Consider the following 12,180-nt stretch of genomic DNA (forward strand, 5'->3'; position numbering starts at 1 on the left):
GTTCTCCATCATGTCCTGTAACACGAGCCGTGAATCCCAGGATCCAATTCATTCTCCTCAAATGTATGATTTATAAAGACTAAAGCGTGTCATTGGTTACAAGTGGAACCGGAACATGTATTTGCTCGAGTCAAGATGTAGCTATTTTAACTTTTCACTGTTGTTTGTGGTTTGTTTATTTCAGGCATGACCCGTTGCTGGTCCCAGGACACGATCAAATGGAAACAATGGATGAGAACATAAAGAAATATGATTCTACAGGAATGTTTCACTGGTGTCCATCAAAAGACATAGAGAAGGTCCTCCTGGTAAGAGATAATCAGAACAGTACAAAACAGAATTGAGTGAAATGACATTTTAAAACTTTGTGTTTTCCAATATTTAGATGCCAGACCAGTGTTATAGTATCATATTTTATATTGTATTATAGTATTTATTAATATTTTAAATTAGATTTTATTTGTATGTTTTCCATTTTAGTATTAGTAATTTTGTTGTGTTTTTGTGATAGTTTATCTCAATTAAAATGTCTATTTTATATTATTTTTATGTCAGTTTTAGTTGTTATTTTTCATTTTAGTTTTAGTAATTTTAGTACTTTAACCTAAACTTGACGGAAATTAGATTTTTTTTGTTGGTTGCATATTCAGTTCTTTTTATTTGTTTTATTTCAATTTTAGTGTTATTGATTTTAGTCCTTAAGGCGAGACACGGCAGGCAAAAACATCGTTTGTTTTTTTACTGGTCAATTTTGAGATATTTGTCTTCAATAACATGTCTTCTTTCAGACTTGTGGTGAAAAAAAGTCAGAAATACACATTAAGTGTGTAGATTTCGGCTAAATTCATCAAAAGTTGTCGTTATAAATCATCCCTCTGCTCCGCGATCGCTGTCTGCACCCTGTCATCACACACACCGTTAGAAAGCTCTGGCAAAACATGGCGAAAATCATTTTTTTAAGGCTATTGGCAGTACATTCTGATTTACAGGATAACAAAAGTAGATATCCATAAATCCCTCTGTAATTTTTTCCCCATCTAATATGTGAACACAATGAAAAAATTATTTTGAACCTGGCTTTATCCAATACTCAGATTTTGTTTTTTAAAAATATATGCAAATTAGTGCATATTTAATTAGATGATGCCTAATTTGCATATTTAAACATGAAATTACAGAAAACTTGTAATATTTTTTCATAAAGTTTCATGGTTATATCTGCTAGTTAAAAAAATTACCCTATTCACCTGTAGTGTCTTGCCTTAAACAAAATTAAACGAAAATGACAAAAGTTGCCTTGCCAACTAACCATTGCCAGTTTTATTTTTATTACTTATTTGTGTCTATTTATTTTTTATTTCAGTTTTCAACTAAATGAGACATTTTTCTTTGGCAGTTTGCTAAAAGTATAACTGAATTTTTTTTTAAATATATGTTTAATTTAATTGAACATTTATATTATTTCAATGAACCTTAAAGTTTTTTCAATAGTTGTAGTTATAAACGGTGTCAGACTAGTGTTTGTGAGGTCAGTTATAAATCATATTTGTGTGTTGTTCTCTCTCAGACTCGGAGTGAGGCAGCGATGACCGTTTTGAGTGGTCACGTGGTGGTTTGTATATTCGGGGACGTGAAGTCGGCCCTGATTGGTCTGCGTAACCTGGTGATGCCTCTGAGAGCCAGTAACTTCCATTATCATGAGCTGAAGCCCATCGTGTTCGTGGGGTCTCTGGAGTACCTGAAGAGAGAGTGGGAGACGCTACACAACTTCCCCAAAGTCTCCATCTTACCGGTGAGTGGCGTCTCTCTCTGTTACACCAGTGATGCGTACATCCACGTGTTTCTGACGCCTGTCACTCGTTCAGGGAACTCCATTGAGCCGGGCTGATCTGAGAGCCGTCAACATCAACTTGTGTGACATGTGCGTCATCCTGTCAGCCAATCAGAATAACATCGACGACGCCTCTCTGCAGGATAAGGAATGTATTCTGGCGTCTCTCAACATCAAGTCCATGCTGTTTGATGACAGTATTGGACTTCTGCAGGCCAACTCTCAAGGTAACGGAGGATTTTATTCCTCAGTATTCATGTTTTGTTTTCCATTACATGTGTCTAATAAAAAAGTATTTACTTGAGATATTAAGACTTCAGATAGTGAGTTTATGCTTAAAACGAGAACAAATATCTGACAGTGGGATTGGATTCAAAGAGTTCTTATTTTAAATTCACTTCATTTTCATACGATTCTTAATATCTTAAAGTGCCCCTGTTATGCCATTTTAAAGGTTCCTAATGTTGTTTTAGAGTCTCAGACAACTGGTTTACATTCATTTAAGGTCTAAAACACTTTAATATTCTCATAATAATCACTGCAGTATCAGCTCTTTTCTCTCAGTGTCTGAAACGCTTCGTCTACAGATTCAGTCTCTCTAAACCCCGCCTCTCTGAACGCTGCTCTGCTCTGATTGGCCCACATAGCTCAGTCTGTTGTGATTGGTCAGAATCGAAGTGCTCATTATCATATCTGAATCTCAGCTCTTGATCACAGTGATACGAACAGTAACGATGGCGTGAGTTTTACCGTATCAATCTCAGAAAACAGCGTCTTCTCGACACGAACAACACGAACCAAACTCTTCCAGTCTCAGATAAACCAGTGTTTGAGGGCGGAGCTAAGAGACGCTGTTCAGCCAATCAAGACCATAGACTTGCATTATGCAAATTAGTTGCAAACCCACGTAGGTTCAGCAGGAAGTGAGACTGAATTACTGACGACTCGTTTCAGGCAGTTCAGAATCACTTCTTTCTTTTGGGACACAAAAACTCCATTAATCTAATGAGTGAGAAATTAGTTTTGTTTGCAGTGAAAGCCAAACAGAGAGTCAGAAAGGAATGGAATGGTTTTGTTTGTAACTTCTGTTGTGTTCCTGCTCCAGGTTTCACTCCTCCTGGAATGGATCGCTCCTCTCCGGAGAACAGTCCCGTTCACGGACTCGTACGACAGGCGTCTATAACCACAGGAGCAAACATTCCCATCATCACTGAGCTCGGTGAGACTCGCATTTCAACCTCTCACACACTCTTATTCAGCAAGGACACATTCAATTAATCAAGAGAGACAAAAAACACATTTATAATGTTACAAAAGATTCTATTTCAAATCAGTGCTGTTCTTTTTATTCATCAAAGGATCCGGAAAAATAAAATGTATCACAGTTTACACAAAAATATGAACTGTTTTTAACATTGATAATAATCATGAACGTTTCTTGATCATCAAATCGTCATATTATACTGATTACTGAAGGATCATGTGACACTGAAGACTGGAGTAATGATGCTGAAAATTCAGCTTTGATCACAGGAATAAATTACATCATACAATATATTTACACAGAATACACTTTTTTTAAAATAGTAATAATATTTGACAATATTACTGTTTTTATTGTATTGTAGATCAAATAAATGCAGCATGCTTAAAAAAAAAACTTTAAAAAAAATCTGTAACACTTTATCATAACATTAACTAACAATACATTTGTTACAGTATGTATTAATCCATTAAATAATATAACCAGGTAAAACTTTTCATTTTAATAATGTATTAATAAATGGTGACATTAACATTAACTAAGATTAATAAATGCTTTAGAATGTATTGTTAATTCTTAGTTCATGTTTACTAATATTACAAATGGAAACCTGGGTAAAAGTCTTACTGACTCAAAAGCGCTTGTGTGTAAATGGCTGTTTTAGGAACTGGTGGTTTTGGTAAGTTGCTAGATGTCATGTTGAAGCTAGTTTCTGGGTTTCTGGTAACTAGCTGCTATGGTAACTGGTTGTTTTATGCTAATAGCTAAAACAGACAAGTTGCTGCCCCTGGTTTCTCTGAGCCAGGACAAGAGCAGCGGAAACAACATCCCAATGATAACTGAGCTGGGTAAGACCCGCTGACGGGCGCTCACCGGAGACTCCTGCTTCATTTCTCATCCTGTAGACTCTATTCCTTCAGTTCTGTCAGTACTTTAGCTTTTCTTTTCATGCACTCTGTTGCTTTATGAGGGTGTTTTTGCATGAGCGCCGTGTGTGACTGTCGCATGCTGTGAATCCTGGGTGTTTTTGTGTGGTGAGACGCTGGTCCTTCCTGTCAAACTGCAAATCAATTGTCTTTAAAAAAGAATCCGTCACTCCGTGTCTCAGTCTCACACTGGAAACACACGAGTTCAGGGTCCAAAATGAACTTCCTGCCACTTCTGCCAATGAATTGACAGCATTTTCTGGCAATAAATGTTTTTTACTGACCATGAAATTGCATTTTGCATTATTTTTATTATATATATATATATATATATATATATATATATACATACACACATATATATATATATATATAAAATATAGACTTGTTTTATCAGACTCATCCATTAATATACATCATAATATAATGTTGCTTCAAGAAGGTCTGGATAAAAAGTAGAACATTTAGATTTATTGTTTATTGCTTTATTGTTCTTCTATGCTATTATTCTTACCATTTTACTTCTTACAACGTTTTATTAATTTACCATCCACTTACCTGGTCCATTTCATTTACTCACCAAATTTCCCTGATACCAAGGTAACAGATTGCTTAAGTAACACATCTGCTGGTAAAATAATTATTTATTTATTTAAATCAACTAAAAGGCAGTTCAACGAATGCAAATAAAAAATAATTGTATTAAATTTATAAATTTAATCTAAAATGTCTTTAATTGTGACTGGAAAAGTAATGAGAATTCGTATTTGGGGGGGATTGTCATAAAAAAATTATAATAGAATAAAGTCATAAAATGGTCCATCTTTGTGCAATATGTATTTTAAATGTGTTTTTTATTTTTAGTTTAATTTTGTGGTGAAACATGACTCACGATCAGACTTGTTTTTGGCAGGTTTTATCAGAAATTCGGAAGGTGTGGAGAAAAACATTAACTAGACAGGATTCATTGTTTTGTTTTTTTAGGCTTTTGTTCTTCTAATAAAGTTCTTATTAAATCTACAAGCCACTGCACTGATAAAAGTTACTTTTATCAGTTACTTTTATTAAAAAGTGTTCATTTTTGACCCTGTGTTGTCCTGTTATTTCCTGTGAATATCACTCACTTAAATACAGTAATTACATTCCTAACAATCAGTGTGTATGTGTGTGTCTGCAGTGAACGACTCAAACGTGCAGTTTCTGGACCAGGATGATGACGACGACCCCGACACAGAGCTGTATCTCACACAACCCTTCGCCTGTGGGACGGCGTTTGCCGTCAGTGTGTTGGATTCATTAATGAGTGCTGTAAGTCTCACTGAAAACACTGACATCAGACCTCAAGCGCTGTCCTGCGTCTTTAAAGGGATAGTTCACACAACAATGAAAATTAGCCCATGATTTACTCGCCCTCAGACCATCCTCGGTGTATATGACATTCTTCTTTCACACTCTTTGGAAGATTTATAATGGCAGTGAGTGGCTGTTTCTGTTTTGAAGTCCATAAAACTGCATCTATCCATCATAAAAGTGCATCTATCCATCATAAAAGTGCATCTAACCATCATAAAAGTGCATCTGTCCATCATATAAGTGCATCTGTCCATCATAAAAGCGCATCTATCCATCATAAAAGTGCATTTGTCCATCATAAAAGTGCATCAATCCATCATAGAAGTGCATCTATCCATCATAAAAGCGCATACATCCATCATAAAAGTGCATTTGTCCATCATAAAAGTGCATCTATCCATCATAAAAGCGCATCCATCCATCCATCATAAAAGTGCAGCTATCCATCATAAAAGTGCAGCTATCCATCATAAAAGTGCATCTATCCATCAGAAAAGTGCATCTATCCATCATAAAAGTGCATCTATCCATCAGAAAAGTGCAGCTATCCATCATAAAAGTGCATCAATCCATCATAGAAGTGCATCTCTCCATCATAAAAGTGCATCTATCCATCATAAAAGTGCATCCATCCATCCATCATAAAAGTGCAGCTATCCATCATAAAAGTGCAGCTATCCATCATAAAAGTGCATCTATCCATCAGAAAAGTGCATCTATCCATCATAAAAGTGCATCTATCCATCATAAAAGTGCATCTCTCCATCATAAAAGTGCATCTATCCATCATAAAAGTGCATCCATCCATCCATCAGAAAAGTGCATCTATCCATCATAAAAGTGCATCTATCCATCATAAAAGTGCATCTATCCATCAGAAAAGTGCATCTATCCATCATAAAAGTGCATTTGTCCATCATAAAAGTGCAGCTATCCATCATAAAAGTGCATCCATCCATCCATCATAAAAGTGCAGCTATCCATCATAAAAGTGCAGCTATCCATCATAAAAGTGCATCTATCCATCAGAAAAGTGCATCTATCCATCATAAAAGTGCATCTATCCATCATAAAAGTGCATCTCTCCATCATAAAAGTGCATCTATCCATCATAAAAGTGCATCCAACCATCCATCAGAAAAGTGCATCTATCCATCATAAAAGTGCATCAATCCATCATAGAAGTGCATCTCTCATCAGAAAAGTGCATCTCTCCATCATAAAAGTGCATCTATCCATCCATCAGAAAAGTGCATCTATCCATCATAAAAGTGCATCCATCCATCCATCAGAAAAGTGCATCTATCCATCAGAAAAGTGCATCTATCCATCAGAAAAGTGCATCTATCCATCAGAAAAGTGCATCTATCCATCAGAAAAGTGCAGCTATCCATCAGAAAAGTGCAGCTATCCATCAGAAAAGTGCATCTATCCATCAGAAAAGTGCAGCTATCCATCAGAAAAGTGCAGCTATCCATCAGAAAAGTGCAGCTATCCATCAGAAAAGTGCAGCTATCCATGCACTTTTATGGACTTCAAAACAGAAACAGCCATTCACGGCCTTTCCTCTGTATTGGAAAAGCAGGACATTTTTAAATATAACTCTGATTGTATTCGTCTGAAAGAAGAAAGTCATATACACCTAGGATGACTTGAGGGCGAGTAAATTATTTTATTTTCATTTCTGGGTGAACAATCCCTTTAATGCCTCCGTATATCTTTCTCTCAGACGTACTTCAATGACAATATCCTGACTCTGATCCGGACGCTGGTGACGGGAGGAGCCACACCGGAGCTGGAGGGTTTGCTGGCGGAGGAGAACGCTCTGCGAGGAGGTTACAGCACTCCTCAAACTCTGGCCAACAGAGACCGGTGCCGGGTCGCTCAGCTGGCGCTCTACGACGGGCCCTTCGCTGACCTGGGGGTGAGACGTCTTCTGTTTTATTCATGTTTATATGACATGCAGTGTCTCAGAACAGCGTTTGAACACACATGAAATGTCAGTAGCTATGTTTCCATCCATATATTCTTCATGCAAATTTTGGGATATTGCTTAAGAAACGCTGGATGGAAATGCCAAGATGGGCATAAATTGATCAGCTGTCTCTCGATAGAGCTTTTTCTGTGGCAGATCCTAGACTCTCGTTGTCTTTAATAACATCATCTACTCTAGGGTCATTTCAGAGGGAGTTAAAAACTTATTTATTTTCCTTAGATTTTAATAATGTGTTGTAAATTGTATGTATTTTTGGTTGACTGTATTTGTTTATTCTAGTTATTTTTATGTACAGCACACATGATTACCTATTGTGCCTATTGTGTTTTTTGAAAGTGCTCTAGAAATAAAGTTGAGTTTATCAACTCGTACGCTTAATTGAGGTGGATAATCTTTTATCCGATCAGAAGACAAACGGATAAGCTGATAAAAACACATTTACAGAATAAATCCCTCGATGTGCAACACAAGATTCACATCAGAGGACGTGATTGGATGTTTGGAGGCTTGATAGTAAAATACTAAAACTGTTCCTCTAGCAATTTAGTAGCACCATATAACGTTTATGATTTTTTTGTTTTTCAGGATGGCGGCTGTTATGGTGATTTATTCTGTAAAGCATTGAAGACGTACAACATGTTGTGTTTTGGGATCTACCGATTAAGAGACGCACACCTGGGATCACCCAGTCTGTGCACCAAACGGTGAGTGAACACACACTTCACTAGGGTTTGTTTTGTTCAGATGGAACATGTATGTAATATTTTTAAAAAAAAAAAATTTGTTTTTGAAAGAGTCAGTTTTGCTGCACCAAGGCTGCGTTTATTTGATCTAAAACACAGTAATATTGTGAAATATTATTACAATGTAAATCAGCTGTTGTCTATGTGAATATATTAGTAAAGTGTAATTTATTCCTGTGATTAAAGCTGAATTTTCAGCATCATTACTCCAGATGTAATGAAGAAAAAGTTATGATTATTATCAATGTTGAAAACAGCTGTGATGCTTCATATTTTTGTGTTTTTCAGGAATCTTTGATGAATAGAAAGTTCAAAAGAACAGCATTTATTTGAGTAATGGTCTTCACTGAAACTATGTGCAGTGGTGTGTGAACGTTCGTCTCTCTCGTTACAGATACGTGATCACGAACCCCCCGTACGACTTTGAGCTGGTGCCTACAGATCTGATCTTCTGCCTGATGCAATTCGACCACAACGCCGGCCAGACCCGCGCCAACCTGTCCACCAACTCCACCATCTTCCCCAGCAAGAAGAGCCCGTCGGGCCAGTCCATCCCATCATCCACTCGCCCGGGCCGGAGCCGGAGCCGGGACCAGCGGGACAAACAGAAGTACGTTCCTCTGTAAGCGTTTGAGCGTGTGGTTCTGGCGCCATGTGACGTCACGGACTCATCATCACATGGTTCGGTATATCGAAACGCAAATTACGGACTTTATTTTTTTACTTCAGACTTATCAAATGTTTACTTAGCATTATAGATGTTGCATCTGTATAAAGCACCGGCCACCGTTTACACGAGAAACCATGTTTTTTGTTGGATGATTAGTATGTCTTTCACGGGTAACACTGTGTCGGGTCGATTCATCAGTTTTACCGTTTTGCACTTTAACTGCACTTTAACCCTCGACTCTCACAACACCTGACCTGACGAGTGCTTGTGTGCTTCATGAACGTGTGCGTCTACATCCTAATGTTCCTGTCTCAGATTACACCCCTACAGTCGCTCCAAACGTCTGACGCTTTGTTTTTTTGTCAAAAAATTTGTCAATAAAAATATTAATTTATTATTTAATAAATTACATTTTTTGATCAGATAAATTGCAGTTAAAAGTTGTGAATTAAAATTGTTAAAAAATAGTTGGTGTAAAATATTGTATTTTTGCAATAGAGAAAAATCTGTATAACTCATAGATAAAAAATAAATGAAAAATATATATTAGAAATATAAAAAAATATCAAACAAATGCACCAAATATAAACGACGACGAATGAAAAATGACAAAGTGAACATATTTTATTTGAAAAAATCCAAGCCAATAAGTCAAAAAAAAAAGATTAAATAAATATTACATTTTCTGATAATATGAATTGAAGTGAAACGTTTGCAATTTAAAATTTTATACCTATTTTTGGATTCACAACACACATGATGTCAAACAAACATTTCATAGATTCTTGCAATAGAGAAAAATCTGTTTAATTCAATAACTTACAGATCCATAAAATAAATGAACAATACATATTACAAATATAAAAATATAAAGGTTGACGAATGAAAAATTACTAATAAAGTCTACATATCTTTATTGGAAAAAAAAGTTTTTTGATATAAATAGTGCAGAATTTGAAAAGATTTTTTTAGCGTTTTCTCAGATGTTTGGACTCACTGTATTCATACATTAATATACTGTATGTGCTCATAAAGAATGTTAGTATTTTTCAAATGCTTTTATTTTCGATTCACTGCCTTCTTGAGACGACGGATGACAGAATGAGAGTAAATCACATGATCAGCCTTGACAGAAACACATAGCATGAAGATGTGCATTTACGCTAGACGTTTGCCGCTGTGAAACATGCGCTCATGATTCCTGATTCCAGGTTTTATAGTCAGGTTAGTGACAGGTTAATGGTGATTTAAAAACCCAAACTGAACCTGATGGACACACACTGAGGAATGACTCGTTCACTGATCATTGGTTGGACAGATTGGACGTCTCGCGATGGGAAATCAAGCATGTTGGTTTAAAATATGCTCATGCTCAGATGTTTCTGTGCTATTAAGAGGTAGCGCTTTTGACAAATGTTTTATCTTCCACTTTCAATATTTCTATGGCTATTAAACACTTTTGGACTGAACTTGATGTCCTGTTGGGTTGGTACAAGCTAATATATAAGAATGCTGCGATGTGTGAGGAGTTTTTGTAAAGAAGCAACAGGACGTTCGTTTGCTTTCTATGTTTAATTCACGTTCATTGATATAGTAACATGCTCACACCAAAGTTTTGATTCTCTAAATATCAAGTGTAAGAGATTTTTCTTATATGATTATAATAAACTAGTGTATGCGACATCTTTAACATAATAATAATAAAAAAAAATCTGTATTAATGATGTGAAGTCTTTGCTTTTAAAACACTTTGAGCATTTGCTTTTGCCGGGAACCTCAGTTCAGTGACATTTTAAATGATTTTTAATGCAAGCACAAATGCATTTTTTAAACGCATGCATATATATATATATGTAACATTTTACAATAAGGTTCATTAGTTAACTACCTTAGTTAACATGAACTACGAATGAACAATTTATTTAATCTTAGATATAATTAAATTTCAACATTTATTAATACATTACTAAAATCAAAGGTTGTATTTGTTATTGTTAACATTACTTAATGCACTGTGAACTAACATGAACAAACAATGAACACTGTATTTTTATAAACTAACATTAACAAATATTAATAAAAACTGTAACAAATGTATTGCTCATTGTTAGTTCATGTTAGTAAATACATTACCTAATGCACCTTATTGTAAAGTGTTACCTATATATATATGTATATATATAAATATATGCATAAGATGATTGAGTTGGCTCAAGGAATCAGGATGTTTCCACTTACATCATTTACCTTTACCTTTCTTTACCTAAAGTGCACCCAGGACGAATAGAGGGGTCTCAGGTATGGAAATAAATGCATGTCATTACTGCAACCATCTCTCATAATCCAGATGGTTATGATCTGAAACCCGTGCATTCAAACCGTCACGCCGGCATTAATTCTTGGCTTTCTAACTGGAAGTAAAGCAGCTTTGTTTGGCCGTTCTGAAGGTCATCTGTGCAGTGCATGTGTCTTCTCTAGATTCAGGAGATCTGCTTTCCTTCAGTAGTTGTCTTGATACATACGAGCTCCATCACACACTGCTTTTATCATGGTGACGTCTGTAGAGACTGAGCTAGCGTGTGTGTAGTCCTGTAGTACATCCTTCCTATGTAGTTTGCATGGTTTTGATTTCAAAACATATGCGCATGATTACAATGAAATCATTTTAAAAAGTCCCTGCATTGCAAATGATCTCAAATGCCTTCATCAAAAAAAAATAAAAAAAATAATAATAATATTAAAAAGTCATACATGTGCACTAGAAAATCAGACAAGATCAAGAAATCCTACAAAATATTGCTGATTTTTTCTTCAAATATATATAAAAAAGTCCCTACAATGCAAATTATATATATTTTTTACATTTAAACAATTAAAAGACGATAAATGCACAAGAAAATAAGAGGTCAAAAAATCCAACAAAATATTGCTGAAGATTTTCTGTTGAAGCCGCTGTAGAAACGACTCTTTTTTTTTTTTTACTCTTTAATTTTTGACTAAATTGTGTTTTGTATTGATAAATGCACAAGAAAATAAAAGTTCAAGAGATCCTACAGAATATTAATGATTTTTTTTTATTCCAATATTATAAATGTCCAAGAAATCCACAAGAAAATGTTCAGCAATATTGTGTGTCACTGGAGAAACTGCTCATGATTTGGCTTTTTTTTATTTTATTTTAACCAAATATAATGTTTTTATAGATAAATACATGATCAAGAAATCTTCTAAAATATTGGTAATTGCTACTGATCTACAATACCTTCATCAAAAAAAACTAAAACATATTAAATGATTTAAAAAAAATAATTAAAAAAATCAAGAAATCCTATAAAATATTGCTGAAATTTTTCTGGTGAAGTAACCAAAAAATATTGCTGATTCTAATAACTTCTTT

At 35.1% G+C, this 12,180-nt stretch overlaps 1 protein-coding gene across 21 annotated transcripts in view; it reads left to right on the plus strand.

Annotated features, from left to right (window-relative positions):
* The window catches only part of LOC143738797 (calcium-activated potassium channel subunit alpha-1a-like), a 118,696-nt gene that overhangs the window by 103,404 nt on the left and 3,112 nt on the right, over positions 1-12,180 (plus strand). For 11 of the 21 annotated variants that reach the window (XM_077230875.1, XM_077230880.1, XM_077230882.1 and 8 more), the window contains 10 exons: positions 185-308; positions 1,568-1,792; positions 1,866-2,058; positions 2,937-3,050; positions 3,860-3,943; positions 5,199-5,329; positions 7,104-7,298; positions 7,956-8,074; positions 8,508-8,723; positions 11,053-11,081. In XM_077230875.1, the coding sequence (XP_077086990.1) occupies positions 185-308; positions 1,568-1,792; positions 1,866-2,058; positions 2,937-3,050; positions 3,860-3,943; positions 5,199-5,329; positions 7,104-7,298; positions 7,956-8,074; positions 8,508-8,723; positions 11,053-11,081 (1,430 nt within the window). Of the gene's footprint in view, positions 1-184; positions 309-1,567; positions 1,793-1,865; positions 2,059-2,936; positions 3,051-3,859; positions 3,944-5,198; positions 5,330-7,103; positions 7,299-7,955; positions 8,075-8,507; positions 9,651-11,052; positions 11,082-12,180 lie in introns of those variants that run through there. The other 10 variants (XM_077230877.1, XM_077230884.1, XM_077230885.1 and 7 more) reach the window with 6 other exon arrangements.

The sequence above is a fragment of the Siphateles boraxobius genome, unplaced genomic scaffold, assembly GCF_051911475.1.
Source record: "Siphateles boraxobius isolate OS27281-9 unplaced genomic scaffold, OSU_SipBor_1 151, whole genome shotgun sequence".
Classification (NCBI taxonomy): domain Eukaryota; kingdom Metazoa; phylum Chordata; class Actinopteri; order Cypriniformes; family Leuciscidae; genus Siphateles; species Siphateles boraxobius.